At 45.9% G+C, this 27449-nt stretch overlaps 1 protein-coding gene across 2 annotated transcripts in view; it reads left to right on the top strand.

Moving 5' to 3' along the window:
- Window positions 1-27449, top strand: part of TLN2 (talin 2) — a 406458-nt gene that overhangs the window by 204142 nt on the left and 174867 nt on the right. For both annotated transcript variants that reach the window (XM_075345523.1, XM_075345524.1), the window contains exons 11-17: window positions 7194-7349; window positions 7724-7825; window positions 8029-8105; window positions 8189-8372; window positions 11453-11566; window positions 18114-18222; window positions 26932-27140. In XM_075345523.1, coding sequence (XP_075201638.1) covers window positions 7194-7349; window positions 7724-7825; window positions 8029-8105; window positions 8189-8372; window positions 11453-11566; window positions 18114-18222; window positions 26932-27140 — 951 coding nt within the window. The remainder of the gene's footprint in view (window positions 1-7193; window positions 7350-7723; window positions 7826-8028; window positions 8106-8188; window positions 8373-11452; window positions 11567-18113; window positions 18223-26931; window positions 27141-27449) is intronic.

Genomic DNA, 27449 nt, shown 5'->3' with positions numbered 1-27449 from the left:
AGATGCCGTGACATCACTAACCCCAGGGCTTGATGCCAGGTGACATTACAGCTGGTATCAACCCCATATATTACCCCGTCTGCCACCGCACCAGGGCGCGGGATGAGCTGGAGCGAAGCGCCAGGATTGGCGCATCTAATGGATGCGCCACTTCTGGGGCGGCTGCGGCCTGCTATTTTTAGGCTGGGAAGAGTCCAATAACCATGGCTCTTCCCACCCTGAGAATACCAGACCCCAGCTGTCTGCTTCACCTTGGCTGGTGATCTAATTTGGGGGGACCCCACGTTTTTTTTTTTTTTTTTAAAAAACGCCTGGGGAGCCCTCCAAATTGATCACCAGCCAAGGTGAAGCTGTCAGCTGTGGTTTGCAGGCTACAGCTGTCTGCTTTACCCTAGCTGGCTATCAAAAATAGGGGGGACCCCACGTCGTTTATTTTAATTAATTTTTTGGGGGGCTAAATACAAGCCTAGGCACCCTTTAGTGCCACATGAAAGGCACTAAAGGGCGCCAGCTTAGAATATGCAGGGGGTGGGACGTTATATTTGTTTGACATCTATCCATTCATCCATTGTAGCATTTTAGGCTGTGCGCCCACAATCGGGATTTGCAGCGTTTTGGGCGCAGAGTGTTTTCCCTGCGTCCATAACGCTGCATTGTGCAGTAGAAGCACAGTGGAAGGATTTTTAGAAATCCCATGCCCAATGTGCTTCTTTTCTCCGCAGCATACACTGACCTGTGGCGCAGCTTCCCGAGCCTCAGCATGTCAATTTATGCTGCGGAGATGAGTGTTCTCTGCAGGTAGCATAGAGCTCCACAGCGGCCTTGTGAGGTAAATCCGGAGATATGACGATAAATCATGATATTCAAGTATGTCAGGAAGCCCTCTCCTGGTGTCACCCCCCTTTCCTTCACACAACTGGTTTAGCAACAAACTCCATGGCCATGTCCTGTGATATGGAAATTAGGTGGCTTTAGGACAAAGGACACAGGATGACTCCCTGCCGTCACCCTGTAACAAGAGTTGTATCTCATTAGCAAGGCTATGGAACTAGCAGACAGAACGACTCCAGTAAAAAATGGTTCATATCTCGCAAGCCATATTTCCGATAAATATGGCAACCATAAAAATGGTGTCTCCGCATGTGGACGATGCCGGCACCCCCTTTTTATGGGAGCAGGACATTGGGAAATGCCCCAGGCGTGATATCAGCCAATGGGGAACTGGCAGACAGGTCATGAGTCCCCTCGTTCTGTAGCTAAATTCATAACTGTCACAATGAGAGCATTGGCGTCCGCCTACGACGCTCCCAGGCAAAGTTATGGCCAATATCCCCTTTGCTGGATAATTCTGATCCATGCAGGGGGAGTGGCAGTGCTTCCCTGTGAGGTCACTAAGGTAGGAGGGGACCTGGATCTGCCCAGGTTGATAACCCTACTTCGGCCATTTTCCAGTGTTCTTCTGCTCGGGGGCCTGGTTGGGAAAGACCTGTGAGGGAGTTCCTGGAAACCTGGTCTACAGCGCCCCCTGTGGCCAGACGCAACAAGGTAACTGCTGGAACTGTGTATGCCTGTTTGTAACCCATGCTTTGATTGTAACTGTACTCTGACATATGTATATTCTGTAGATTCCCTATTGTATATATTGTAGTTCTAGTGTGCTTTAGGCTGATTAAATTATATAATTAATCTTGGGCTGTTCTGTTATCTCGATCTTGAATCCCACGTCTGTGTGTTCGGCTAATAGTTACCGTAAATCGGTTGGTGGCAGCGAGTTGTGCCAAGGATTATTGTGGGGAGGCCAGTGAGACTCGGGAAGATATTATATATTCCGCCCGCGGAGGTCGGGGGAATATATACCTTACTCTCACCGGGGACCCTTCAATAATCGGCATAAGTAGTATAGCGGCCTCCTTGCTTATTGTCGGGCAATTCCATAATTGGCCTGACTATAAGAGGGGCGCTAGAGAGCGCGTCACGTGCTCTGTCTGTCGGTCGGGAGGTATAAAGGAGGGGTGACCCCCACTTGTTACCCCCCGATTGTGACGTACTGGTAGCCAGCGCGGGGGATTTCTGAGTGACCCCCCGGTGTCGTGGGCATGGGCAGCTGCGTTCTCCCGTGGACAACACTCACATCTCTGCAGGAGGCTGACACTGTGTACTAGACGCCGTGTCGCTGGATCATGGCCACATAGCCTAAAAGTGAGACATTTGTTGCTACAGCAACATTTTTGTGAAGTACCTGTGGATTCAAAATGCTACTATACTCCTGAATAAAATCCAGTTTCCAAAATGGAGTCACTTGTGGGGGGTTTCGAATGTATAGGTACCCAAGGGGCCCTGCAAATGTGACATGGTGCCCGCAATTTATCTCAACTTTTCCAGAATTCAAATGGTGCTCCTTCCATTCCAAGCCCTCCCATTTATCCAAACAGAGGTTTTTGGCCACATGTGGGGTATCCCTGTGCTCATAAGACATTGGATAACAACCTGTTGGGTCCACGGTTTGTTGTTGTCTCTTGAAAAAGTGAGAAATTTGATGCTGAAGCAACATTTTTGTGAAAAAAATGAACATTTTCAATATGGCAACCTAAGCTTATCAAAATCTGTGAAGTATTCGTGGATTCAAACTGCTCACTATACACCTAGATAAAAGCCTTGAGGTGTCTTGTTTCCAGAATGGAGTCACTTGTGGGGGACAGCCACTGTTTAGGCACCTCAGGGGCTCTCCAAATGCAACCTGGCGTCCGCTATTGATTCCAGCCAATTTTGCAGTCAAATGGCACTCCTTCCCTTCCGAGCCCTGCTGTGCACCCAAACAGTTGATTTCCACCACATATAAGGTATCGCCAAACTCAGGAGAAATTGCACAATAAATGTTATGCTGAATATTTTCCTTTTACTCTTGTAAAAAAAAAAGCTACCTGGTTGAAATAACAATTTTGTGGTAAAATTTTATTTTTTTTTTTTCATGGCTCAACGTTATAAAATTCTGTGAAGCACCTGGGGGTTCAGGGTACTCACCAAACATCTAGATAAATTCCTTGAGGGGCCTAGTTTCCAAAATGGGGTCACTTGTGCGGGGTTTCTGCTGTTTAGGTACCTTAGGGGTCCTCCAAATGTGACATGGTGCCCGCAATCTTTTTCAGCCAAATTTCCTTTCCAAAATTCAAATATTGCCCCTTTCGTTCCAAGCCCTCCCATTTGTCCAAACAAAGGTTTCAGACCACATGTGAGGTATCACCGCGCTCATAAAAAAGTGGTTAACAAACCTTGAGGTCAAATTTTTGGAATTACCTCTTGAAAAAGTGAGAAAATTGATGCTAAAGCAACATTTTTGAGAAAATTATTAAAATTTTCAATATGACAACGTAACGTTAACAAAATCTGTGAAGTACCTGTGGATCTAAAATGCTCACTATACCCCTAGATAGAATCCTTGAGGGGTCTAGTTTCCAAAATGGTGTCACTTGTGAGGGATTTCTTCTGTTTAGGTACCTTAGCGGACCTGTAAATGCAACATGGTGCCCGCAATCTATTTCAGCCAAATTGGCTTTCCAAAATTCAAATATTGCTCCTTCTGTTCCGAGCCCTCCCATTTGTCCAAACAGAGGTTTCTGATCACATGTGGGGTATTGGCGCGTTCATAAGAAAGTGGGGAACAAGTTTTGGGGTCCATTTTGTTGTGTTATTTCTTCTAAAAGTGAATAAATTTGGGTTAGAGCAACATTTTTAGGTAAAATTTAATTTTTGCTTTTTTTTCATTCCACATTGCTTTTGTTCATGTGAAGCACCTGAAGGGTTAATAAACTTCTTGAACGTGGTTTTGAGTACTTTGGGGGGTGCAGTTTTTAGAATGGTGTCACTTTTGGGTATTTTCTATCATCTAGGCCTCTCAAAGTCACTTCAAATGTGATGTGGTCCCTAAAAAAATGGTTTTGTAAATTTTGATGTAAAAATGAGAAATCGCTGATAAACTTTGAACCCCTCTAACTTCCTAACAAAAAAAAATTTTGTTTCCAAAATTGGTCTGATGTAAAGTAGATAAGTGGGAAATGTTATTTATTAACTATTTTGTGTCACAGAAATCTCTGGTTTAACGGTATAAAAATTCAAAAGTTGAAAATTGCAAAATTTTCAAAATTTTTGCCAATATTCAATTTTTTTCATAAATAAACGCAAAAAATATTGTCCTAAATTTGGTACTAACACGAAGTCCAATATGTGACGAAAAAACAATCTCAGAATCACCGGGATCCGTTGAAGCGTTCTAGAGTTATAACCTCATAAAGTGACACTGGTCAGAATTGCAAAATTTGGTCTGGTCATTAAGGTGAAAATTAGCTCCGTCACTAAGGGGTTAAATGTAATGCAGTGCCCCTCGTCTTATACTCTCCCTCTGGGAGGTTCACCACCGCTCCTGTCTGTCTCCTGCGATTTGTGATCTTCCTGCAGCTCCAGTATTTCATGGAACGCACTGGAGGTCACAACCTAATTATTCTCTACAAGAGCCTCATTCTGGCTCTCATAGACTTGCATGGAGAGCTTGTGAATTAACTCTCGGCAAGTCAGGAGCTACAGACACAAGATGGCGCCGCGGAACTGGATCGACAAGGAAAAATGGTGAAGCCACCGGAGGAGTATAATACTGGGGGCAGGGTACTTGTGTTGAAAGCACCACCCCAGCAATGAAATCATTAAAAAAAACTGCTGCAGTGGTGCTTTAACTAAGTCACGACCAATCGATTTTGCGCTTTTCTTTTTTTTTTCGCCATTCCTCTTCCGAGAGACGTAACTTTTTATTTTTCAGTCAATATGGTCATGTGAGGGCTCATTTTTTGCGGAACGAGCTGTACTATTAAAATAAACCATAAGCTTTACCATATAGTGTACTGGAAAACGGCAAAAAAAAGTGCAATTGCACTATTGTTTTTGAGATATCTATAAACTGTGTTCACTATATGGTAAAACTGATGTGTGGGTGTGATGCCTGAGGTTGGTGTGAGTTCGTAGACACCAAACCTGAGTAAGTTTACTTTTATCTAAGGGGTTAAAAAAAATGAGAAGTTTGAAAAAAGTGGTGTATGTTTTGCGTCATTTTCCACAACTCATAGCGTTTTCATTTTTCGGGATCTATGGCTCAGTGATGGCTTATTTCTTGCGTCTCGAGCTGACGTTTTTAACGGTACCATTTTTGCACAGATGCTACGTTGTGATCACCTGTTATTGCATTTTGCGCAAAATTTGTGGCTACCAGTAAACTTAATTTTGTTGTTTGGAATTGTTTTGGCCACTACGTTGTTTACCGATCAGATTACTTGATTTTATATTTTGATAGATTGGGCATTTCTGAAGGTGGCAATACCAAATGTGTGTATTTTTTTAACCCTTTAATTTTCAATGGGTCGAAAGGGGGGTGATTTGAACTTAATTTTTTTTTTTATTTTCTTTTAATTTTTCAAAACTTCTTTTTTTTAACTTTTAATTGTTTTATTTTACTAGTCCCCCTAGGGGGCTATAAGGATCAGCTGTCTGAGCGCTCATTCATTTCTCCCGATTAGAGCAGCACCGCTCAGAATCGGAGAAATGATCATCTCCTATTACCGACAGTACTCGGCTGCTGGTTACAGGACCTGAGTCATGTGAGCTACAGGCGTCATCACAAGACCTGTGCTACCATGACATGCACCGGATCCAAACTTCTACCGCTATTGCCATTAATATGGCGCTGTTACATCTTGACAGCGCCATTTAATGGGGTTAACAGGTATGGATGGATAGCAATTCTACTCATACCTGTCAGGCACACATGTCAGCTGTACAAATCAGCTGACATGTGCGCGGATCCCCGCCCGCAGCAGCAGGTGGGAATTAACACTATGATTGCAGAGACATAATATTACTGCCTGCGGCCGTTAAGGGATTAATTATGTTAAATATGGCATAAAATTCAGTGTACTTGCAATACAAATTGGCGTAATGCAGTTTTTAAACATACATCGGAGGTCCGCTACACTAAAAAAAAAAAAAAAAAAAAGTACGGCGGGCATGATTATTCCGTAAATTCCACCCACTGCTGAACCTGAGACATTGCAGCAATTTTGGGACAGCGAAAATGCACAGCGTCAGAAGCTCAGCATCAAAAACTCACATTTATTGGTGGTGTTTTCTGAGAAAGCTACATATGGGTTAATAGTAATGCAAAATATTGGGAAAATATTACAACTACTAATTTACATTTGGGATATAATGATACAAATCGTGGTCCGATAGCAAGGTTACCGGCCCAATCTAGCAGTATTATGGATCATTAAAATACTTTATTGGTACATAAAAGCTGTGACCGGGCCGAGATGCTGTAAAAGAAGCCTTGGTCTGATTAAGACATTTGTGTATTTTTTTCCGTCTGACTGTATAATCCTATTTTGTGCACTCCCTGTCTAAGCTTTTTGTGCTTTTTTTTTTTCTATATTGTTTCACTCTGTAAATGTATTATACGACGGAATGAGAGAAATCGAATTTCATGGCACATTCTTTCTGCCTTTAATGCCTTTTTCTCCTTACATCTTTCATCTCCTCTGGTGCTTTCTTACCTAATTATCATCATTGTTAAGATTTGATTGTTAAACGTAGACGCTCTCCCCGCGGTCAGATCGTTACACGGTTTCTGTCTACGTTTTCTGCTGACCGCAGGATTTAGCAAATTTATAAAGTACAGACTTGCTTGACCCGACTCCTGCTCCAGCCCCCACCGCTTAAGAAGTCAAGTCCTACTTAAAAGCAGGCTGCGAAGAGCTCCGTAGGCCGCGCACTATCAGCGATGCATAAGGAATATTATAGAGGAATAACATGTATCTAATCTATCTATATATGATACTCTTTTTTCCTACTTAGAAGCACACTGCAAAGAGCTCTGTAGGCCGCACTCTAGCAGCGATGCGTAAGGCCGGTTTCACACATCCGGCTTTTCACCGCTTTGGCGGATGCGGCGCACGCCTTTATGTGACCGGAGCTTGTTGCGCTGCCAGTGTACTGTATACACTGTACTGGCGTGCACCGTATCCGCCAAACTGGCGAAAAGCCGGATGTGTGAAACCCGGCCTAAGTAATTTTATAGGGGCATTATAATGTGTATCTATGTATATATGATAGTTACTCCATTTCCAACCTAAATTTCTGTCTATTTCCACTTCTAGGAAAAAATGAAGGGTAAAAACAAGCTTGTGCCACGTTTGCTTGGTATTACTAAGGACTCCGTGATGAGAGTAGATGAAAAAACAAAGGAAGTACTTCAGGAATGGCCACTGACGACCGTAAAACGATGGGCTGCTTCTCCAAAAAGCTTCACTCTGGTATAGTCTTATTTTTGTTTTTTATGTTTCTTCAAAGGAGGAAATGTGAGGCATCATTAGCAATTCATATATTTTATTTTTTTATATTTTGCTTTTTATTTATTTTTTTTTTTTTTGGGCATGAATAAAAAAATGCAAGTGAGATATTCTGTTTTATGTGTAACTGCTTCTGAGAGCAGTCAGGAACGTCTTTACATTATTCATCTATTACTAGCTTTATTCCAAGTTCTACCATTTCTCTAATCACACCCAAAGCTGCATTTAGATGGTCGTGCTGTAATGCTTGGTTGTGGCACACTAAGGGAGATGTTGATGTTGTTTTTGGTTTGTTTTTTTTTGTTTTTTTAAATTGCTCATACATTTATATACTTTAGGACTTTGGAGAATATCAAGAGAGTTATTATTCTGTCCAAACCACGGAAGGGGAGCAGATCTCTCAGCTAATCGCGGGGTACATAGACATCATACTCAAGAAGGTACATAGACTTTTCTAACTTTTCTATGGTGTTTGTGTGCAAAAATAAGTATTCAAGCTCATTTTACATCGTTAATGTTTAGATGTACAGGACATAATTCACACATTCGTAATTATGTAGCATTTGCCTTTAAGTTTTTTAGATAAAATAATATATTTTTTAATATCACTTGTCAGAACATAATTAATATTCAATTGCCGTAGAAACAAAGTAAAGACCGCTTTGGATTAGAAGGAGATGAAGAATCAACAATGTTAGAAGAATCAATTTCCCCCAAAAAGTAAGTACATGGCTTCATTAAAATAAAAACCCGCACCGCTGAATGAACTACAGGAAAAAAATAATGCACATTTCTGTTTTTAGATCCACTATTCTTCAACAGCAGCAAGTCACTCGGCCTGGCAAGCCTGAACATGGCACGGTCGCTCTCCCTGCTATTATACGCTCAGGATCAAGTGGACCAGAGACTTTTAACATCGGCACCATGCCATCCGCTCAACAGCAGCTCACCACGGGCCAAATGCACCGAGGTCACATGCCTCCACTAGTAAGTAAACGCAGCGGATTTAGTTTGTGGTTTTTTGGTTTTGTGTGTTTTTGTTTTTAAAAATGTGGTGTTTTGTATCAGATTTATTTAGCGCGGTCTATATGCACCTGTGACTTACGGTTTCATCAACACTTTACAGTTGCAATCCGGCTCTGAAAAGTTGCAAATCATAGGCAGATCAGTCACACACAACCTGCATTGTGGGCTAAAAATGGCAAACTTGCGTGTGGACTGCGTCCAAAGATCCAATAGGAGTGTACTTTTTTTTTTCTCTCTTTATTCTGAGTGACAATCATTAGATTAGCTAAAGCAATGCAACATTGTGATATTCATGTTGCTTTACACATGAATTCAGATGGCGTTGTTTGTAGGAGACTAGCACGTGGCTGCAATATGATATTGGCTTACATCTCTGACTTGCTCATTGTAATGTATGAGATTGTTCTACAAATAGGACCAGTTTTTCTTCGTGAATGTGTAAAAAAAAAAAAAGCCATAAGATGTACGGTAATTGTTCGTGGCCTGGGGAAAACAGAATGGAGGACACAAGATCCTATGCCACTCATTGGGACAGATTTATTGAAGGGGTTCTCTTCTTTCAGGAAAGTGGACCCCAAACACTTTAAAATAACATAATAAACACTATGGGTACTTGCCCTCCCTGGGTTCGGCATTGACTCCTTGCCACTGCTCCAGTTTGTTCATTGCCTACACCGGTGATTTTGTTGGGATGAACCACACCAAGCTCAGCGATTTAGCTACAATGGTGATGCACACTGTCTACATGATACTGTGTGTTTCCAAAAATAAGCTCTCCCCCATAAATAAGCCTTAGCAAGGATTTTTGGACCAAGGCTTAAATATAAGCCCTACCCAAAAATAAGCCTTATTTGCAGTTCAATAATAAAGTGTCCATGCAGCTAAAAAAGTTAAAGAATAATCACACACACATACACATCAGATCGCACACACAATCAGATTGCGCATGTGCACGCATGCGCGCACACACACACACACACACACACACACACACACACACACACTCTCACAGATCAGATTGCTCACACACACTCACCACATCCAGCGATACAGATTGCTTCTGAGAATCCTGGGACGCAGTGCAGTGAAACACATTGATGTGTTCCACCGCCGAGTCCGTCGATGCGCTCCACTGCACTGCGTCCCATCTTCCCCTGCTGGCTGAAAGAAATCTGTATCGCCGGATGTGGGGAGTGTTTGTGTACGATCTGATTGTGTGTGTGTGTCGGCCAGAAGTAGAGGAGGACAGCATGCAGCATGCCTGCTGGGACCGCCCGCCAAGGATCGCAGGGGGACCTGGGAGCAACGCAGACGTCCACGGTAAAGTAAGTATGAGTCTCCAGGAAAGGGAAGCGGGGGGTCTGCTTTTCTTAGAGGAGGGGTAAACTTGCCCCCAACCGTGTTTCCCCTAAAATAAGACCTACCCAAAAATAAGCCCTAGCGCCTTTTTTGGGGCAAAAAAAGTATAAGACAATATCTTATTTGTGGAAAAACATGGTATCACTGCCCAGCCACAAAAAAGAGATCAGAACAGTGGTGAGAAACTGGTACTTGACCCAGGGAGGGTGAGTATCTGCTGTGTTCATTATTTCAGGTATTTTAAAGTGTTTGGCGTCCACTTTCAGGAAAGTGGATAACCCCTTTAAGATTATCATTAGTGATGACGAGTGTGCACTACCATGCTCGGGTGCTCAGTACTCAAGTAGGTTGGACACTCGTACAGAGTCGACTTGATTACCGAGTATAATGGAAGTCAACTGGGGAAAAATGCTTGAGTTCTCCTTTGATTTCCATAATACTCGGTAATCAAGTTGCATCCAAACTGCTCATTTTGAGTACCGAGCAGCCAAGCATGGTACTGCTCGCTCATCACTAATCATCATAGGTGCAGTTAGGTATGATATTGACATTTATAAACTAGCATATAAATGTGGTACATAACAAATATGATGCTTGGAATCAATGCTGTTTTCTTTGCCTTTACGTCATCAAATTAGTTAATTGCATTAGTCCATCACTCGCATTGCGCTGACAGTATTTATCTGGAATCCCCTTCGTCCAAATTTGATTTACCATGAAAATAATTTTCCTTTTTGTTCATTGAACGTTTCTCTGTTACAAAGCGCAGTTTCTCACTTAGACACAATCTCATGCTTGATGAAGCTGATCACTCGTTTAATGACGCCAAATCATGCAAAAGTAAACACGTCCTCAGTCTTATCGGCTAATTAGTCTCCGGACCGCCACTAGTACTCGACATAAACCAAGCTCAGCTGAGGTAATTGAACTGGAATCAATTTAGAGAAGCTCCATAGGCGGCGTGAGGACCTTTTTATTATACGCCTAGCTGCAAAATGTAATCTTGAAAGAGGACAAAAAATAAAAATAATACAAGCGGACATACAATTGGCACCTGGATGTAATACTTAGAGTCTTTATTGCCGTGCATTTTGTTCTTGGGTTCATCCAAAGTTTTCTGTGCATGGAAGGATTCCGGATTTTGTGCTGTCATTACCAATGTGTCGAATCTGCCTCTGTCCGGGGGGCAGTGAATCCCTGGTTGCAGAATGCCGCCCTCTCACGTGCTCCTTTTTACACTTGTGCCCATTTTATTTGTAGCAGAAAGCATTCAATCGTTTTGTCTCGGTCTTTGCCTTATTAGATGCCTTGTTCTGCTCATCCTTTCAATTAATCACATCCCGAACTGTCCAGCCATATGTCACTGCTAATTAGCGGAATTGTCTCCTAACCTACTTTCTGTTCGTTTTCGAGGCTGCTGGAAAATATTTTCAGTGTTCTGTAAGGATGTGTGCACGGCTGGCGGAAAAAGCCTTCTCTTCCATTTGCTTCTGGTCAATGGCTGCATCTGCTGTGGCATCTATGAATGGATGGAGCTTTACAAGCCGTCTTTAGGTGTTTTTATATGGAAATGTGTATTATTCACGTGTCTCAGGGAATCTATTCCGTAAAGAATGAATTTGCTTGGGTTGGAATGTGCATCACATTCAAGTTTTTTTTGTTTTTTTTCTCCTTTTCTTCAGACATCAGCTCAGCAAGCTCTGATGGGGACCATTAACACCAGCATGCACGCAGTTCAGCAAGCACATGATGATTTGAGCCAAGTGGACAACCTACCACCTCTGGGACACGACATGGTAAGACCTTCATAATATGATTATTTTATTATGACAGCTGCCCACCTATCGGTCTGATGCTGGTATGTACGCGTCCGGATATATTTGACAGATAACCATTTAGTTAAGTGCAGCTCAATTTCAGTTTGGTAAAAAGCAGTTTAGCATTGCTACAAGAAAGTGATTTTATAAAACATTTATATTCCTCAGTAGTCTGCGGGTTTCATCTTCAAAACCATGTTCTGCATTGAAAGCGATCGGAGTATGTCTCTGAGCTAGAGAAACCTGATAATCCGTTCAAAGCTACAGCAATAAACATTTATCCCAGGCTTGCTGGAATGAATTAAAGATGGCACAATAGGTCTCACAATAACGTAAAAAAATGGCCTGAAAACCACCATGATGATGGAAATGTTCATCAGCTTCTATGTTCTGTGTCACATTATTGCATTGCCTTCTGTCACAGCCTGTAGCCACATGGCCACGTTTCCTATTGCCGTGGATGTCTACAATGAAAGTAAAGGTGTGACCCTCCCCCAGCTTATATTTCCAAAACGAAAACCATGCGAGAGCTTAGGGTTTTGCTTTATTTTTATAGTAGTCATCAGTATTTTCATTCTACTCAACACAAGCTTAAAGGGGGATGGTCCACTACTCGTACAACCCCTTCTCAATTGATTTATTCCCCCTTATAAAATAAAAACAGCCCACACTCTCCTCTGCTGCCATTCTAGTGATGACAGCACTGGCACCGCCTACATGTCACATGAAGCCTGCAAACCAATCAGTGGCCACTTTACTCTCACTTCCTCCAATCAAAACTGGCACCTGGAAGAAGAACGAGCTGCTGCAGCTTTCCAACTTCCTCCAAATGTCCGCTATGTCTTGAGGTAGTGAGAGTCCGTAGCTGCAGTTGCTGTCATCGCTGGATCGGTGCCAGAGGTGAGTATAGGATGTGTTTATTTTCTAAGGGGGAAGCTAAAGCAATTAAGAAAGGATTGTTATAATAGTGGACAATCCTTTTAAGTGGACCTCCTAGAACTTTATAACACTTTTAATTGAATGAATTCATTCAAGTTGACTGGCAGAATAAAGGTTCTGTGGCATATTATAGGGAACCAATTACCAGGATTTTCGTATAGAAGCTAAAGCCAGTGCTTTAGTGGTCAGCTCAGATGTTTAAGTTTTGAAATCCAAGAAAGTAAAGTTTATAAAATCATCAGCTTCTTGAGTGACCACAGCTGAGGATTAGATAATATCCTGCCCCATGTTACCAGAAGGGGCGGGGCCTCAGCCAACAAAGCTGATACCAGGAAGCAACATTTTTCTGTTGGCTGAGGCCCCGCCCCTTCTGGTCACATGGGTATGACCTCACACAGGTCCTGCAAGTCAAACATAAAATTGATTGTATAATACTTATGCTAATTGTAACAGGGGGAGGGGATAACTATGAATACCCCCCAGCTATTATCTGATTCTCAGCTGCTGTCACTCAAGAAGCTGATGACTTTATAAACTTTACTTTCTTGGATTTCAAAACCTAAACAGCAGAGCTGACACTTAAAGGTGTGTAGAGAATCTGCCTGGCTTTAGTTTATATAGGAAAATCCTGGTGATTGGTGTTATTTAAGTTAGTGTTGAGTTATCTACACCAGCTTGGCCATGGATATGCGATGTAAAAGATCTGAATAAGGCCCCCTTCACACGTCAGTGATTGTGGTACGTTTGTGCTTTTTTTTTTTATACGTACCAGAATCACTGACATACGCAGATACATTATAATCAATGGGTCTGCTCACACATCAGTGATTTTTCACTGAACCTGTCTCCGTGCAGAATCACGGACACGCGTGTACGCTGCACGGAGACAAGTCAGTTTTTTTCTGGCATCACTGATGATCCATGGACTACACTATGGTGTGATCCGTGAAACACGTACCAGAAAAACACTGACATATTAAATAATAAACATTTTCAACTAACCTTTCCAGCGATTCGCTGTGCAGCCTCCGCTCTCTGCAGCTCCTGCCCGGCTCCTGAATATTCATAAAAGCAGGAACAGCCGACCCGGAAGTAGCTGCAGAGAGCAGTGGGCGGACGATGCAGAGCCGAGGAGTTCAGCACCATGGACAGCAGGAGCGAAGGCAGGTGAGTAATGTCCATTTGCAATCACGGATTGCACATGGACAACCCACGTGTACCGTGAATCAAGGCACACGGAGGGACATGTGCGTGTTTTACACGTCAGTGAAGAACATCACTGTTTTTCACTGACGTGTGAAGGGGGCCCAAGACTGAGCCACGGTTCCAGACACAGCTGCTTGTAAGGCCCGTTTTACATGTCAGTGAAAAACCCTGAGGTTCTTCACTGACGTGTAAAACACGCACATGTCCCTCCGTGTTCCGTGATTGCATATGGACATTACTCACCTGCCTTCGCTCCTGCTGTCCATGGTGCTGAAGTCTCCAGCTCTCCAGCATCTGCCCACCGCTCTCTGCAGCTACTTCTTGGTCGGCTATTCCTGCTCTCATGAATATTCATGAGCCAGGCAGGAGCTGCCGAGAGCGTAGGCTGCACAGCGAATAGCAGGCAAGGTACGTTTAAAATATTTAATATTTAATATGTCCGAGATTTTCTGGTACGTGTTTCAAAGGTCACACACGGATCACACCATAGTGTGGTCCGTGGAACATCAGTGATGCCAGAAAAAAACTAACTTGTCTCCGTGCAGAATCACGGCCATGGGTGTACGCTGCACGGAGACACGTTCAGTGAAAAATCACTGATGTGTGCGCTGACCCATTGATTATAATGGGTCTGCGTATGTCAGTGATTCTTGTATGTATAAAAAAAAAGCACATACGGACCAGAATCACTGATGTGTGAAGGGGGCCTAAGGATGAGGTGCTGTCCTTGATTTAACAATGAGTTTAATCTAGAGCTTCCTATCATGCTACTGTCCATCATCAAATTCACTTCATCCATTCTGATATTGGCAGCTCATCATTGTTCTTGAAGAGGACCTTTTAATAGATTTTTTTTTTTCCTTTTAAGCCGGGAAACTCCTTCAATTGGCACCATTCCACTCATTCTGGAACAGTTTTTGTTTTTCTTCTCTGCACTTCTCTTCCAAAGTTATGCCACCTGGGAATTCAAGTGAAAAATTTCCCTTAAACCGACCAAGCGTGTAACACAGAACTTCTCTTAGGGCAGGGCCATGGTTTGATTAACCAGCATCAAAGCAGAACATGCAAATACCCACAGATAAGTTTTGTGGTATACGCCCAATTGGTTGAAGTGACATGTGTACAATTCTTGCCAAGGGGCACAACTTTAAAACACCGGGACCCAGAAGAATAAGAAAAACTGTTGCACAACAAGTGGAGCAATGGTAATTGGAGCAGGGAAGTACTCAGCTTATAGAGATATAGATACAGATATTCTATAAGTATGTATGTATGTATGTATATATATATGTGTATGTATGTGTATATGTATGTGTGTGTGTGTGTGTGTGTATATATATATATATATATATATATACACAGTTAGGTCCAGAAATATTTGGACAGTGACACAATTTTCGCGAGTTGGGCTCTGCATGCCACCACATTGGATTTGAAATTAAATCTCTACAACAGAATTCAAGTGCAGATTGTAACATTTAATTTGAAGGTTTGAACAAAAATATCTGATAGAAATTGTAGGAATTGTACACATTTCTTTACAAACACTCCACATTTTAGGAGGTCAAAAGTAATTGGACAAATAAACCAAACCCAAACAAAATATTTTTATTTTCAATATTTTGTTGCGAATCCTTTGGAGGCAATCACTGCCTTAAGTCTGGAACCCATGGACATCACCAAACGCTGGGTTTCCTCCTTCTTAATGCTTTGCCAGGCCTTTACAGCCGCAGCCTTCAGGTCTTGCTTGTTTGTGGGTCTTTCCGTCTTAAGTCTGGATTTGAGCAAGTGAAATGCATGCTCAATTGGGTTAAGATCTGGTGATTGACTTGGCCATTGCAGAATGTTCCACTTTTTTGCACTCATGAACTCCTGGGCAGCTTTGGCTGTATGCTTGGGGTCATTGTCCATCTGTACTATGAAGCGCCGTCCGATCAACTTTGCGGCATTTGGCTGAATCTGGGCTGAAAGTATATCCCGGTACACTTCAGAATTCATCTGGCTACTCTTGTCTGCTGTTATGTCATCAATAAACACAAGTGACCCAGTGCCATTGAAAGCCATGCATGCCCATGCCATCACGTTGCCTCCACCATGTTTTACAGAGGATGTGGTGTGCCTTGGATCATGTGCCGTTCCCTTTCTTCTACAAACTTTTTTCTTCCCATCATTCTGGTACAGGTTGATCTTTGTCTCATCTGTCCATAGAATACTTTTCCAGAACTGAGCTGGCTTCATGAGGTGTTTTTCAGCAAATTTAACTCTGGCCTGTCTATTTTTAGAATTGATGAATGGTTTGCATCTAGATGTGAACCCTTTGTATTTACTTTCATGGAGTCTTCTCTTTACTGTTGACTTAGAGACAGATACACCTACTTCACTGAGAGTGTTCTGGACTTCAGTTGATGTTGTGAACGGGTTCATCCACCACTGTTGTCATCCATGGACGCCCAGGCCTTTTTGAGTTCCCAAGCTCACCAGTCAATTCCTTTTTTCTCAGAATGTACCCGACTGTTGATTTTGCTACTCCAAGCATGTCTGCTATCTCTCTGATGGATTTTTTCTTTTTTTTCAGCCTCAGGATGTTCTGCTTCACCTCAATTGAGAGTTCCTTAGACCGCATGTTGTCTGGTCACAGCAACAACTTCCAAATGCAAAACCACACACCTGTAATCAACCCCAGACCTTTTAACTACTTCATTGATTACAGGTTAACGAGGGAGATGCCTTCAGAGTTAATTGCAGCCCTTAGAGTCCCTTGTCCAATTACTTTTGGTCCCTTGAAAAAGAGGAGGATATGCATTACAGAGCTATGATTCCTAAACCCTTTCTCCGATTTGGATGTGAAAACTCTCATATTGCAGCTGGGAGTGTGCACTTTCAGCCCATATTATATATATAATTGTATTTCTGAATATGTTTTTGTAAACAGCTGAAATAACAAAACTTGTGTCACTGTCCAAATATTTCTGGACCTAACTGTGTATATATATATATATATATATAATCTATTATAGTGAAGTAACCTTTTCAAGCGTAACCTTTTTTTTTTTTTTTAAATGAATTGATAGTACACAGGAAAATAAACAACCTTGTAATTTATCTTATCAGACCGATTTGCTTTTTTTTTCTCTGCAAAAATGGATCGGTCAGTATGAAAATTATCAATTCTTATATAAAATCCGTATTTAGTGAAGACTTTCCCATTACTGAGATAGGAGATGGCAGCTATTACTGATGAGATTCTATGTATATAGGAGGGGGTGGAACTCTGTCTCTAGGTCCTCCCTTGGCCTCTAGCAGGTCCTCCCTTGGCCTCTAGCACCTCCACCCTTGGCCTCTAGCGCCTCCACCCTTGGCCTCTAGCGCCTCCACCCTTGGCCTCTAGCGCCTCCTCCATTGGCCTCTAGCGCCTCCTCCATTGGCCTCTAGCGCCTCCTCCCTTGGCCTCTAGCGCCTCCTCCCTTGGCCTCTAGCGCCTCCTCCCTTGGCCTCTAGCGCCTCCTCCCTTGGCCTCTAGCGCCTCCTCCCTTGGCCTCTAGCGCCTCCTCCCTTGGCCTCTAGCGCCTCCACCCTTGGCCTCTAGCGCCTCCACCCTTGGCCTCTAGCGCCTCCTCCCTCGGCCTCTCGCTCCTCCTCCTCCCTCGGCCTCTCGCTCCTCCTCCTCCCTCGGCCTCTCGCTGCTCTTCCTCCTCCCTTGGCCTCTCGCTGCTCTTCCTCCTCCCTCGGCCTCTCGCTGCTTCTCCTCCTACCTCGGCCTCTCGCTGCTCCTCCTCCTCCCTCGGCCTCTAGCGCCTCCTCCCTCGGCCTCTAGCGCCTCCTCCCTCGGCCTTTAGCGCCTCCTCCCTCGGCCTTTAGCGCCTCCTCCCTCGGCCTCTAGCGCCTCCACCCTTGGCCTCTAGCGCCTCCACCCTTGGCCTCTAGCGCCTCCACCCTCGGCCTCTAGTGCCTCCTCCCTCGGCCTCTAGCGCCTCCTCCCTCGGCCTCTAGCGCCTCCTCCCTCGGCCTCTAGCGCCTCCACCCTCGGTTTCTAGCTCCTCGCTTTTCTATCAACATATATTCTCATCAGTAACAATCACCTCCTACCTCAGTAATGGGAAAGTCTTCACTGAATACAGATTTTACATCAGAATTGAGAATTTTGATACTGACCAATTCTGGCAGAGAAAGAAGCAAATTTGTCTGATAAGAAATATTATAAAGTTTAGTATTTTCATGTGTACCATTCATCTATGAAATAAAGATTAAAATGATTGGTTATGCTTTAAAGAGTAATATTGTGACGGTGAGATTAGATAAAATAATAAAGAATCACTGTTTTTTGTTTCGACCACTTTTTTTCATGGTGCGGACATATCCTGTTCTTCCTATTGTCTTCTAGGCCTCCCGAGTCTGGATTCAAAACAAGGTGGATGAGTCCAAACATGAGATCCACTCCCAAGTGGACGCGATCACTGCAGGAACAGCATCGGTAGTCAACCTGACTGCAGGTATGTACTTTGCGACTATTAAAAGTGTTTGTTTTTGTATTTTTTTTTTATGTGATACTTCCTGACCTGGTATTTTTATTTTCCTCTGATTGTTCCACTCCTGATTTTGGCTATCAAATACTGCGGTAACAAACTCACCAAAAACAAAGTGTGCTCGTTCTTTAAAGGTGGAGAACACCGGTCAGCTCATTTCTACCCTTTCTCTTTGTTCTTTTCACATTAGTTTATTTTGTTTTACAGTAGGGCTTTAAGGGTGCTTTACACGAGACGACGAATCGTGCGATGCATTGTCGGGGGTCACTGTTTTCGTGACGCACATTCGGCATCATACACGAGGTCGTCTCGTGTGAAACCTCTGAGCGACGCAGTATCGCTCACAAATTGTGAGTCGTGTACTCATCGCTCAGTTTCATAATATCGTTTATTTTTACTTGTGCCGCTTGTTCATCGGTCGCGTGGCAGCACACGTTGCTCCGTGTGACACCACGGGAGCGATGAACTCTGCTTACCTGCGTCCTGCGGCTCCCGCCGACTATGCGGAAGGAAGGAGGTGGGCGGGATGTTTACATCCCGCTCATCTCCGCCCCTCTGCTTCTATCGGCCGGCGGCTGTGTGATGTCGCTGTGACGCCTAACGTCCCTCCCCATTCAGGAAGTGGACGTTCAGGCCCACAGCGAGGTCGCTCAGCAGGTAAGTACATGTGACGAGGGTTTCACGACTTTGTGCGACACGGGCAGCGATTTTGCCCGTGACGCAGAAACGACGGGGGCGGGTACGATCGATCGTGAAATCGCACGATCGGTCGTCCCGTGTAAAGCAGGCTTTATAGTCTGAGGGATAAGTTTGCATGTATGTTAATGGTTTTTTTTTTTTGGCATCTATGATGAATTGGGCGTAGCTTGATGTGAACAGGGCCTTACGTTGGTGACTCATGCCATTTGTTAACGCCGTCCACTCTCTGGGGGTATAAAAATTATTAAAATTAGGTTTGTTCTCTGGCTATAATGTGGGCATGGATATGAGTTGCATGTCGTCCAACACTATTCTTTGATGTGTTTTCTCCTACACCCCTCCTATAAAGTAGACCTTCAAGTGCCCACCTTTTAGATTATAGCCATTATGGCATGTGCAGGAGAGAATTCATACATTTTATTTTGTTTAACTATGTATGCATTTTTTGTCTAAAAATAATTTTGCAGTTGGCTTTTATTACAAGTTTTGAACACTTTAGGCTTAAAGTTTTGAGGTATCACATTACATAGTAGACTGCAGAATGAGTTAACAAATACATCAGTGAGCATACTCAGATGCTAGGATTTTTAACCCTCTTCTTTTGTCCCTGGAACTTTCTTCTGAGCTTATTTATGACCACATCAAAGTTCTTCTTTGATTTGGAATAAGTTAACCATGAACATGGCAATTGAGCATGTCTAAAATCTTGAGTCTGTAATTGTTATCTGTTTTTTTTTTGTTTTTTTTTTTTAATTATGTACACAATCTTCAAAGCTGATTTAATAACAAAACCTTGTTCACCTTTTAACTGGTCTTAGGGTACCGCCTCACTAAACGACGTACCAGCGATTCCGACCACGATACGACCTGGTCAGGATCGCTGGTGTGTCGCTACATGGTCGCTGGTGAGCTGTCAATCAGGCAGATCTCACCAGCGACTCTGCGCTTGGTAACCAGGGTAAATATCGGGTAACTAAGCAAAGCGCTTTTCTTGGTTACCCAATATTTACCCTGGTTTCCAGCGTACACCACTTAGCGCTGGCTCCCGGCACACGTAGCCAGGGTACACATCGAGTTACTAAGCGAAGCGCTTTGCTTAGTTACCCAATATTTACCCTGGTTACGTGTGCAGGGAGCCAGCGCTAAGCGGTGTTTGCTAGTAACCAGGGTAAATATTGGTAACCAAGCAAAGCGCTTTGCTTAGTTACCCGATATTTCTTTGTCGCTCCATTGGGAGACCCAGACAATTAGGGTGTATAGCTTCTGCCTCCGGAGGCCACACAAAGTATTACACTTTAAAAAGTGTAACCCCTCCCCTCTGCCTATACACCCTCCCGAGAATCACGGGCTCCTCAGTTTTATGCTTTGTGTGGAAGGAGGCACACATCCACTCATGCATTCTCATATTAGTTATGTCGGTTGGAAGAAAAGAGGGCCCCCACGGGGCCCCCGGCATATTCCCTTCTCACCCCACTATGTCGGCGGTGTTGTTAAGGTTGAGGTACCCATTGCGGGTACAAAGGCCGGAGCCTCATGCCGTCTCCTTCACCATCCCTTAGCGGCTCTGGGAGAAGTGGGATCCTGAACGGTCAGCCATTTGCTGGGACCGTGCTCCCTCCGCAGCCCCTGTGGGAACCTGCCGGACCGGAGTCTATTCAACCTCAGGGACCGGGCCCTGCAACTATAAGGTACTCTGTGTCCCCATTGGGGAATATGCAGGAGCGCACCTTCTTCCCGGACGCTGCGGCAGCTGCTGAATTGAGAAGACCGGCGGACTTCCGCGCCTGCTTGTCGGGCGCGGTCTCAAATTTAGTCCCCGGCTTCATCGCGGCCTAGTCGCAAAAATCCCGCCCCCGGGCCTGCCTGTCAGGGGTAAGGGCGGGACTGCCGACCTGACGTCGGATGTGAGGGCTGGAGCATCCTGCATGTTTCCTCCCCCCTCACTGATCACTGTGGGGACCCCAGATTCCCGCACTTTCCTGGCGCCGCCCACGGCTCCACTCCTCCCCTGAGTTTTCCGGCAGCCATTTTTTTGGGCATTCTGCCGGTGGAGGATTCTCAGGAACAGCTCTGCAGCTCCAGGGGACCTAAAGCTGGGAATCTGGAGGCACACACTCCGCTTGTTAGCGGTCGGTAAGCCACACCGGTCACCCGGTGCTGGTCCCCCCCAGGGTGCCGGAATAGATACGTATTTATATATATATATGTTTCTGTTCGGTCGGGCTGTATACCCTGTTTTTGCCCATATACCCTCAGTGATCATTCTCCTAGGAGACGTCCACAAAGGGCAAAGCTGTTAAGGCACAGGGGTTTTTTGCGGCCTGTACCTCTTGTGGGGCTATGTTACCTGCGGGTTCCACCTACCCTCACTGTGAGCAATGCTCGACCCCTGTTTCACTTGCTCAGCCGGAGCCTCGGTCACTAGTGGACCCCTCGGCTCATGTAGACCCCCCCTGCTCCCCCTGTCCAGGCGGCAGGGACAGAGTTCTCCTCTTTTGCTGAGAAACTCTCTGAGTCACTTTCACAATCCATGGCTCAGTCTATGGACAAATGGTCTGCCAAGCTGCTAGAAGCTTTGCAGTCCAGACCGGTCCTTACACAGGCCCCGGCCCCTGTTGGATCGTCACTTCCAGGCCCCTCTCGGTCTGAGCCGCAGCGCGCTCCCAGGTTGGGCCCTAGGTCCCACGCGGAGGACTCCTGCCAGGACCACAGTCCTAGACAGGCTAAGCGGGCTCGCTGGGAATCTTCCCCGACTTCTTCACGCTGCTCGGGTTCCCAGCTTGAGGACTCTCTGGAGGACGAGGCGGACGTCACAGCTCAGGGTTCTGACCCTGACGTCGCCCTTAACCTTGATACACCTGAGGGGGACGCATTAGTGAATGATCTTATCTCGTCCATCAACCAGGTGTTGGATCTCTCTCCCCCACCTCCTACTGTGGAGGAGTCGGCGTCTCAGCAGGAGAAACACCAGTTTCGGTTCCCCAAACGTACACGTAGTGTGTTCTTCGATCACTCTAACTTCAGAGACGCTGTCCAGAAGCCCAGAGCGGTTCCGGACAAGCGCTTTACTAAGCGCCTCACTGACACGCGTTACCCCTTCCCCGCTGAAGTCGTTAAGGGGTGGGCTCAATGTCCCAAGGTGCATCCTCCAGTCTCTAGATTGGCGGCTAGATCTGTGGTATCGGTGGCAGATGGCTCATCGCTAAAGGATGCCACTGACAGGCAGATAGAGCTCCTGGTGAAGTCCATCTTTGAGGCCACGGGCGCGTCTTTTGCCCCGGCCTTTGCAGCCGTGTGGGCACTCCAAGCTATCTCGGCTTGTCTGACTGAGATTAATGCTGTCACGCGTAATTCTGCTCCGCAAGTTGCGTCTTTGACTTCTCAAGCGTCAGCTTTTTCTTCCTACGCCATGAACGCAGTCCTAGACTCGGCTAGCCGTACAGCTGTGGCATCCGCTAACTCTGTGGCAGTCCGCAGGGCCATGTGGCTGCGCGAATGGAAGGCAGACTCTGCCTCCAAGAGGTTCTTAACCGGTTTGCCGTTTTCTGGCGAACGCTTGTTTGGCGAACGATTGGATGAGATTATTAAGGAATCCAAGGGAAAGGACTCCTCCTTACCCCAGTCCAGACCTAAGAGACCTCAACAACGGAAAATACAATCGAGGTTTCGGTCCTTTCGTCCCTCCGCCAAGCCCCAATCCTCTTCGTCCAGCAGGCAGGAGAAAGGCCAGAGGAACTCCTATGCGTGGCGGTCCATGTCACGCCCCCAAAAGGCCGCAGGCCTCCTCATGACTCTCAGCATCCCCTAACCGCATCCTCGGTCGGTGGCAAGCTCTCCCGCTTTGGCGACGCCTGGTGGCCACATGTTCAAGACCGATGGGTGAGAGACATTCTGTCTCATGGTAACAGGATAGAGTTCAGCTCCCGTCCTGCGGCTCGTTTCTTGAGAACCTCTCCGCCCCCCGCTCAGGCCGACGCACTTTTTCAGGCGGTGGACGCTCTGAAGACAGAAGGAGTTGTGACCCCCGTTCCCCTTCAGGAACGTGGTCGCGGCTTTTACTCCAACTTGTTCGTGGTGCCAAAAAAGGACGGATCATTCCGTCCTGTTCTGGACCTCAAACTGCTCAACAGACACGTGAGGACCAGAAGGTTTCGGATGGAATCTCTCCGCTCGGTCATCGCCTCGATGTCACAAGGAGACTTCCTAGCATCGATCGACATCAAAGATGCTTATCTCCACGTGCCGATCGCACCCGAACATCAACGCTTCTTGCGTTTCGCCATCAGGGACGAACACCTTCAGTTCGTGGCATTGCCTTTCGGCTTGGCGACAGCCCCACGGTTTTCACCAAAGTCATGGCATCCGTCGTGGCGGTCCTACACTCTCAGGGCCACTCGGTGATTCGGGTGACGTGTCAACACAGCCTTACAGTCGCTCTGACGACTCTCCAGCAGTTCGGGTGGATCATCAACTTCCCAAAATCCAAGTTGACACTGACCCAATCACTGACTTACCTCGGGATGACACAGTCAGCGGTAGTCAAGCTACCGCGAGACAAACAGCTTTCTCTGCAGGCAGGGGTGCAATCACTTCTTCAGAGTCAGTCACACCCCTTAAGGTGCCTCATGCACTTCCTGGGGAAGATGGTGGCAGCGATGGAGACAGTGCCGTTCGCGCAATTCCATCTACGGCAGCTCCAATGGGACATTCTCCGCAAATGGGACAGGAGGTCGGCTTCCCTCGACAGGAACGTCTCTCTTTCCCTTGCAACCAAGACGTCACTTCAGTGGTGGCTCCTTCCCAACTCTCTATCGCAGGGAAAATCCTTCCTACCCCCAACCTGGGCTGTGGTCACCACGGACGCGAGCCTGTCAGGGTGGGGAGCGGTTTTTCTCCACCACAGGGCTCAGGGAACCTGGACTCCGATGGAGTCTTCCCTTCAAATCAATGTTCTGGAAATAAGAGCAGTGTATCTAGCCCTATTGGCTTTTCAGCGGTGGCTGGAGGGCAGGCAGATCCGTATCCAGTCGGACAACGCCACTGCCGTCGCATACATCAACCACCAAGGCGGCACTCGCAGTCGTCAAGCCTTCCAGGAAGTCCGGCGGATTCTGCAGTGGGTGAAAGCCACAGCCTCCACCATCTCCGCAGTTCACATCCCGGGCGTAGAAAACTGGGAAGCAGATTTTCTCAGTCGTCAGGGCATGGATGCGGGGGAATGGTCTCTGCACCCAGAAGTGTTTCGAGAGATTTGTCGCCGCTGGGGAACGCCGGACGTCGATCTCATGGCGTCACGGCACAACAACAAAGTCCCGGCATTCATGGCACGGTCTCAAGATCACAGAGCTCTGGCGGCGGACGCGTTAGTTCAGGACTGGTCGCAGTTCCGACTGCCTTATGTGTTTCCTCCTCTGGCGATGCTGCCCAGAGTGTTACGCAAGATCAGGTCCGACTGCCGTCGCGCCATTCTCGTCGCTCCAGACTGGCCGAGGCGGTCGTGGTACCCGGATCTGTGGCATCTCACGGTGGGTCAGCCATGGGCGCTTCCAGACCGCCCAGACTTGCTGTCACAAGGGCCATTTTTCCATCTGAATTCTGTGGCCCTCAACCTGACTGTGTGGCCATTGAGTCCTGGCTCCTAGCGTCTTCAGGGTTATCTCAGGATGTCATTGCCACCATGAGACAAGCCAGGAAGCCAACGTCCGCCAAGATCTATTACAGGTCTTGGCAAATCTTCTTATCCTGGTGCTCTGATAACGGTTTCTCTCCATGGCAGTTTGCCTTACCCACTTTTCTTTCATTCCTCCAATCCGGAATGGACAAGGGTTTGTCACTCGGCTCTCTCAAGGGCCAAGTATCGGCGCTCTCCGTATTTTTTCAAAAGCGTCTAGCCAGGCTTCCGCAGGTCCGCACGTTCCTGCAGGGAGTTTGCCACATAGTCCCACCTTACAAGCGTCCGCTGGAACCCTGGGATCTGAACAGGGTGCTAACGGCTCTTCAGAAACCACCTTTCGAGCCGCTGCGGGATGTCTCTTTATCACGCCTTTCGCAAAAGGTGGCCTTTCTAGTGGCAATTACATCACTCCGGAGAGTGTCTGAGCTTGCAGCGCTGTCATGCAAAGCACCCTTCCTGGTGTTTCACCAGGATAAGGTGGTTCTGTGTCCGGTTCCGGAATTTCTCCCTAAGGTGGTATCTACTTTTCATCTCAATCAGGATATCTCCTTACCTTCATTTTGCCCTAATCCAATTCACCAATGTGAAAAGGATTTGCACTCTTTGGATCTGGTGAGAGCACTCCGGCTCTACGTGTCTCGCACGGCGCCCCTGCGTCGTTCAGATGCGCTCTTTGTCCTTGTAGCTGGCCAGCGTAAGGGTTCGCAGGCTTCCAAGTCAACCTTGGCTCGGTGGATCAAGGAACCGATTCTTGAAGCCTACCGTTCTTCTGGGCTTCCGCTTCCTTCAGGGCTGAAAGCCCATTCTACCAGAGCCGTGGGTGCGTCCTGGGCATTGCGGCACAGGGCTACGGCTCAGCAGGTGTGTCAGGCAGCGACGTGGTCTAGTCTGCACACTTTCACGAAGCACTATCAAGTGTATACCTATGCTTCGGCAGACGCCAGTCTAGGTAGGCGAGTCCTTCAGGCGGCGGTTGCCCACCTGTAAGAGGAGGGCCGTTCGACTCTTTTTATTGAGGTATTCTTTTACCCACCCAGGGACTGCTTTTGGACGTCCCAATTGTCTGGGTCTCCCAATGGAGCGACAAAGAAGAAGGGAATTTTGTTTACTTACCGTAAATTCCTTTTCTTCTAGCTCCTATTGGGAGACCCAGCACCCGCCCCTGTTCCCTTCGGGCTGGTTGTTCTTTTGTGTACACATGTTGTTCATGTTGAATTGTTCTTTTGGTTCATGGTTTTCAGTTCTCCGAACATCCTTCGGATTGAATTTACCCTAGACCAATTTATAAGTTTTCTCCTTCCTGCTTTTGCACCAAAACTGAGGAGCCCATGATCCACGGGAGGGTGTATAGGCAGAGGGGAGGGGTTACACTTTTTAAAGTGTAATACTTTGTGTGGCCTCCGGAGGCAGAAGCTATACACCCTAATTGTCTCGGTCTCCCAATAGGAGCTAGAAGAAAAGGAATTTACGGTAAGTAAACAAAATTCCCTTCTTACCCTGGTTACCAGCGTACGCTGCTTATACAGAATCTGTGCTCGTTGCTCTCCCGCCGTCAAACACGCCGATGTGTGTTGCACAGCGGGAGACCAATGAGCAAAAAATGAACCAGAACAGTGTGTAACGATCAGCGATTGCACAGCAGGGGCCAGGTCGCTGCTTAGTGTCACACACAGCGAGATCGCTGATGAGGTCACTGGTACGTCACAAAACCTGTGACTCCGCAGCTATCTCGCTATGTGAGAAGTACCCCTAAGTTGAAGATCTTCCAGGAGAAGAGAGATAAGGTTAGGCCAGCCAGAGGTAGCGCTCACTTACTTATTTGACTGTAAACTCGTTACGTTCAAAATAGCCCAATGGTTAAAATTCTTAGCCTAAAATACATGCATTTACAGAACACAATTGCCACCAATAAGTGTCCATATCCTTTAAGGCTCATTTACATAGGCCAATGATCTGCTGAACACTTGGTCATCCTTTACTGATCTCTTCCCTATTGCTGAGCAATTCAACATAATTTTTTTCTGTCCTTCAAATTGTTGGTCGTCGGCATGTTCCGTGTGTGTAGAAGGATGGCGCAATAAGGACATGAGGAGTTGTCCAAATGAACTCTTTTTGATCATTGCGAAGTGAACTTGCTCCATAACTAGCACCTATACACTGCCTATATCAGTCTGCTCGTTAGCATTCGTGCTGGTTACCAGCATCCTGATTTCTCCTCTTTTTAGTGTATAATTATCTATTGCACATCATTGTGGTAGTACGTTTCTGTGTGGATAATATATCATTCTCTTTTTTCCATTTAGGTGATCCATCAGAGACTGACTACACTGCTGTGGGATGTGCAATTACCACTATTTCCTCCAATCTGACGGAGATGTCCAAGGGGGTAAAACTGTTGGCTGCTCTGATGGAGGATGAAGTTGGAAGTGGAGAAAAATTATTAGGAGCAGCGAGGACATTGGCCGGAGCCGTCTCTGATCTGCTTACAGCCGTACAGCCATCTTCTGGAGAGGTAGAGCCTCAGAAGTTACCAGACAGTACAGTTCTAAAACATGTATTTCTGTAAGGGAGAGAAGAGGAACTATTGTAAAACTGTGTAGATAAAATGTTCTGAGTACGGATCGTTTACTTGTGTGTTACCAAGAACCTTCGCATTTTCTCATGTCTTGTTTGGTATTACTGTTCATCCTCATTCTCTTGAATGAAGCTGCGTTGCAATACCAAACACTGCCAAAGAAGTGTAACGTAGGGGATCAAGTAGTGAACCCATTTTTTTTGCTAATCTTGGACAACTCCTTTAAGGCAGACAGCTCTTCAAACA

The sequence above is a fragment of the Anomaloglossus baeobatrachus genome, chromosome 4 (genome assembly GCF_048569485.1).
Source record: "Anomaloglossus baeobatrachus isolate aAnoBae1 chromosome 4, aAnoBae1.hap1, whole genome shotgun sequence".
Taxonomy (NCBI): Eukaryota; Metazoa; Chordata; class Amphibia; order Anura; family Aromobatidae; genus Anomaloglossus; species Anomaloglossus baeobatrachus.
The sequence above is the reverse complement of the archived record's forward strand: the minus strand, read 5'-3'. Positions and strand labels throughout refer to the sequence as shown.